Raw genomic sequence first — 5555 nt, 5'->3', positions numbered from 1 at the left:
GTTGTCCAAAAGCCTCTAACTGATTTGAGTTTTTAGGACATGCCCCAACTAACTCTAAAAACACTGAAACTTAAATGTAAAGTTGGAAAGTAAAGCATGTATATTGACCTCGAACTATGAGGATTCACCACTAAAGTTGCTGAGTACGGATCGGAAGCCGATCTAAGAGCGATCTAGATGTTGAGCACCTGAACCTACATAATAAAACGATGTAGCACAAAAATATGCATAAATACTTTGAATGTATTGAGCATGCAGGATACATGCTAAGCTTAACAATATAACAACTAAACATGGAGATAAATATACTGAAGCATAAATGAAAAATGAGTTGGATGCAATGACCAAGTACTAATCATGATCTTTTAGGCCACTCATGTTTAAGAAATTACCTAGTAATTTCACTTATGTTTCTCCTTCTTTTTTCTTGGTCAAATAGATAATATTATACAGGAATTATAGAAGGTTAATTAGTTTGTGGAAAATGCTCTTTAATAAATGTTTGGAACAAATTCCGACCCTAGGTAATGTTTGCATAAAAAATATTTTTCTAGTAAAGGTAGTTTTGTGGTGTTTACTGCCAAAATCCAGTAGGTGGACTGTCACTCATGTGAGCCTTAGTCCACTAGTGCAACGCCACTAACAGATTATATCTCTTCATCTCTCATTAACGAAAAGATGTTTTGAAAGCCCAATTTTTAGGCGATTTCTTGAGGAATTAAAGTGCTTAAGCTGGGAATAGCTTTGGGACATCGTAAAGGGTCAATATTCTCGCTCCTAAAAATTGTAAGTTCTCGTTAAATTTGTTAATTTTACTAAAAACGGGTTACAAAATAATCATATTGATGTTAGGATCACTATTGTGATATGTGAAATCTTTTGGAGGATGGTCAAAAGAGAAAACCCATAATTTAGATATCTAGAGTGCGTGAGGTAGGCTACGACTTACTACTTTTGAGTTGGTTATTCTAGCATGTGATTTGCTAAGTTTTGGGTTGGCAATTTGGCATGATTTCCTTGTTGTTATCATTATTGAATTGATTTAGCCTTATTTTGTTTGTTTTAGGTAATGTTTTGGGTTGAGCATGATTAGTCAGTTGTGAATAGGGTAGGGTGACCACACTATTAATGGTGTTAAGACTTAGCCTAGGTTTGGGTAATGCATGTCTTAGATGTTGACTTTGGTGATTGTGGGCCATGTTTTGGAGAGTGAATTGGGTTAGATACGACCCTTCGATCTAAGTTATGACCTTTTTGGTAGCACTATTGGTATGGGCAACTTTTTAACTATGGTGAGATAACTACCTATTCTCGTTTAGGGTCCTACTCTTTTTAGTGTCATATTTGATCAGATGTGAGATCCCGGGAGGGCTAGATAATGGTGTTGTTATTCCAATGTAAGATTCAGAGATATGCTAGGGTATTATACAGCTAACCTAATATGAGATTCTGAGACTTTGTTGCTTGTAGTCATTCCGATGTAAGATTTTGTGACTGACTTGGTTTTTGTAATTACTCCAGCGTAGGATTTTGAATGATGTTAAACCTATTTTGCGACTATTCCAACATAAGATTTGGGAAAATGCCTACTTCTTATGGTCATTATGATGTAAAATTTTAGGGTGGAACTAGCTTCTCCGATGTAATATTCTATGGGATGCTAGGTTCTGTATAGTTGTTTCATGTATGATTCTGGAATATACTAGATATTGTTTGGCTATTCAACGTAAGATTTTTGTAAAATCTTGGTTCTAGTGTGAAGGATCCGATGTAATATTGTGGGAAAGCATATATGTTCTTCACTAAGTTGTGTCGGGTAGTGTAGTTGTTGTGTGTACCCGCCGATCGTGTGGGGGTTCAATATGTCTTATAGGCTTATAGGGGTCTATTTAGGTTTTAGATAACCTCACTAGTTTCGTTATTTATCTTAGTATTCCTAATGTGATTAATGTCTAGTTAAGCCTCTACTATTGCCTCATTACCATGTCATTTACTAGTTTATTATTATGTTATTGCAAATACGAGCTCACTCGGCCTATGATGCCTACTAAGTATTTGTTGTTTTGGTACTGATACTAAACTTTACATCTTTTTCCTTAATGCAGATTCAAGTTCTAGTTGACCGCCTTGATTCTCATGCTACTAAAGTTGGTGTTCCGGAGATTGAGGGTGAGCTTCTTGGTGTTCGTGGTTGACTCATTTCCTTATGTACATTTGTGACTAGTCTTTTGTATTATGAGATAGTACGTATATCTGGCATATGTCTAGTCTTGTACTCAGTCTTTTGTAGTAACTTTGTACCAGCATTCACCAGTCTTTGGAATGGACTTTATATTTTTGTCATCGTTCGAGCGTTGTTTATATTATGGTCTTACTTTTGCTACTTTCCCTTAAATCTGCTTTATTATGCTCTTGTTGACTTCTGTTGCTCCCTAAATTAGGACTGCATATCGATCGGTTCAGTTTGATTTTGAAGTTTATCAGTTTGATTTATTGGTTATCGATTTGTAGACATGTTAAATCATTATAGAACCAATAAGATATTGATCTGTCAGCTATCAGTTATTGAGCGTCGATCTAAATGTTAAGATTTCACTCAAAAAAATCATTGAACGTCGCTTAAAAACAAGATGACAAATCAAATGAACCACGCACATGATTTGACAGATCGCATCTTGCTCAAAAGCAAACAGTGGCACATTGTAGAATAACCGAGAGTTGAGACAACCAGAAACAAAAGTATGAAACTAAACACTAAGTCAAGGACCGTATCTACCAAATGGTATAAATATTATTTATTAGTTTATTATCAGATTATCGGTTAATCCATTAAGAAAAAACATCAAATCATTGAGAACTGATAACCCAATAATAATAATAATAATAAAATCTAAAGTGTTACTAAAACGGCTAATCAATAAACCAATAAAAAAAATTAGATTTGGATTATCGATTTTTATTCAATTCTGAAAAACCCTACTCTAGGTCCTTAATAGTTGGGTTTCAAGCTAAGGGTTGACTTACCTACTTGTTGGAGTTAGTAGATGCATAATGACCTGAATTTTTGGATTGTGACATCGAACTATCCACACTTTTATCAAATTTTCTTTGTTTTAAAAAAAATAATGTGACATGACATTTTACTAAGAGAGAAGGGAAATTTTTTTATCATGGGCAGATATACAACTACTGTCAGTTGTTGGCTGCTACATGTTAATGGGCTCACATTCCACTTTCATTTCTCTTCCATTTTAACCTTTTCTTTTTTACTTTTACTTTCTCCTTTGAACTCTTTCTTGCCTTTTTCTATTTGTTATTAACATTTAACATAATTTTATTTTTATACTGATTTTTTCTCCATCCGACATCTGCATTAAAATTAGAGTATTTTAAATTTAAAATTGTGTAGGGCTTTATTCAAAGAAATATACAATCTATCAAGAATTTTTTTTCATATTCAAAGTTTGAACTCGAGACTTCTAATTAAGTAAGAAGCAATATTATCCTCTATCCCATCATATGTTTGAGGAAAAACCAAAAAGGGTGTTTAGAAATATTTAAATTTAATTTTTTGGATGAGTTTTAAGGAATCGAAGAAAGTGCAACCCAAAAAAATAATAATTGTGAAATCATTTTTTTGTTTTTGCATTTATTTTCTAATTTGATTTTTTTAATAATATCAAAAGTGCATTTTATAGATATAAAACTCATCAACTTTCTTCAATTCCTTAAAACTCATTCAAAAACTTAAATTTAAATTTTCGACACACCCAATTTGGTTATTCCTCAAATAAATGATGTGGTCGGGGATGATGTCGTTTCTTGCTTAACTAGAGGTTTCGAGTTCAAGCTTTAAATATAAAAAAAAATTGTAGACAGTAAATCTTTTCAAACAAAGTCTTAGACAATACAAATTTAAAATGATCGAATTTTAAAATACATATATTGAATGCAAAATAAAAAATCAAAAAATAAATACGATAGAAAAAAATAAATTTATATCAGGAGTTAACTAGTAGGAAAAAAAATGAAGAAACAGTTGGGAGGAAAAAGACAAAAATAAAAAAAAAAGGGTTAAAAATGAAAGAGAAAAAGAAATGTAATGAAATGAAATTGGAATGTGGATCCCATTAACATGTGACAGCCAATAAGGCCTTATACAACTGATACTAGTTAGTTGTATCTCTCCCATAATAAAAAAAAATTCAAAAGAAGGATACTATCTTATATTAAAATAGTTAAATGATATTGTACTCCTAGAAAATTAAAACAGATACAACTGGGCAATTTCTAAAACATGAATTTAAGGAATTTTATCTTTAGTCTTGATAATTTTGGATTTTATCTATGCTCTTAAAGGAAGGTTCTGGACTAATAAACACGTCATATGATTTATTTATTTTTGTTTCTTTCTTTTGAGGTTCATGCACTCCCCTTGATGTTTTATTCAATGCCTTTGTATATTTAAATATCATAAGAATTCCAGCATATTTTAAAATAATTCTTTAGCCATTAGTGAGAAGAAGAAAACACAAGTGAAGAAGAAATTAGGATAGAAGAAATACAAGTGCTCTTATACAAAACAAAAAAAAACATTAAGTAGATGAAGAGAAGAAAAAAGTGTTTTTTGTACACAACACTAGGTCATGTTGATTATGACAAGAAATTTTGATAAAGCTGCATATACACAAGTTTGAAATTACTTAGTTTTTTAATGCAATTTTGTACAGTTAAATTGAAGAGAGAAAATCCTTGTGAATCCTTTGCACAGACTTGGCATATGGCATATAATATTATAATATAAGGTGTGACACTAATTAGTAACTCTATAAAGTTGATAGTAGCAATCTCAAGTAGGGACCTTGTAAGAAGGGTCAACCATTTTCAAAATGAACAAGTTGCCAAGATCACCTCTTGATACCCTGTCAAAAATTGGATAAAAAATTAGAATGTGGTGACATAATCAATCAGCCTAAAACTCATTTGACCCGTACAATCCGTTCAGAATTTAATGAGTTGAACATAAGATACATTATTGATAGACTAAATTTGGGCAAACCCAACTATCTAGACACAAAGGACTTGTTTGTATAAGTTTATGTCATATATATGAAAACTTAATTGAAAGTATTTGATTAATAATGCTTATGAATACCCCTATAAATAAAGAATAAAAGTTGAGACGGGTTGAGCTATTACTCATTATATAACTTATTGTAAATTTTAATTAGGATCAGGCATGGACTCATTTATTAATTTAGTTCATCTTGCTCAGCCCAACTTCAGTCCAAATCGTCCATTTTTCACACCCTTAAGAAATAGTATTAATATTTTAAGGTTTGTTGTTGTAGAGTAAATTTCTCTTTACTGATCAACAAAGAGCTTCTCTTTACCCTTCTTGAGTTTATAATCCACTTCATAACAAAAAAAGGACAATCTTAAAAATATATACAAAATATTTCTCCATATAACAAGCCATTTAACTCCATGAATTGATATTTCAATTCTCTTGATTTCTTCATTTCTAATTATTGCAGAAAAAATTATTGCTCCAT

The 5555-nt window shown here is 31.5% G+C and overlaps 1 protein-coding gene across 1 annotated transcript in view; it reads right to left on the bottom strand.

Moving 5' to 3' along the window:
* Nucleotides 1-4604: 4604 nt before the first annotated feature.
* LOC107003873 (probable plastid-lipid-associated protein 4, chloroplastic) overlaps nt 4605-5555 on the bottom strand; it is a 7333-nt gene continuing 6382 nt past the window's right edge. Inside the window, exon 5 of the mRNA XM_015202132.2 lies at nt 4605-4962. Within this exon, the coding sequence (XP_015057618.1) occupies nt 4850-4962 (113 nt within the window). The 3' untranslated portion in view covers nt 4605-4849. The remainder of the gene's footprint in view (nt 4963-5555) is intronic.

Source organism: Solanum pennellii, chromosome 11 (assembly GCF_001406875.1).
Source record: "Solanum pennellii chromosome 11, SPENNV200".
Classification (NCBI taxonomy): domain Eukaryota; kingdom Viridiplantae; phylum Streptophyta; class Magnoliopsida; order Solanales; family Solanaceae; genus Solanum; species Solanum pennellii.
The sequence above is the reverse complement of the archived record's forward strand: the minus strand, read 5'-3'. Positions and strand labels throughout refer to the sequence as shown.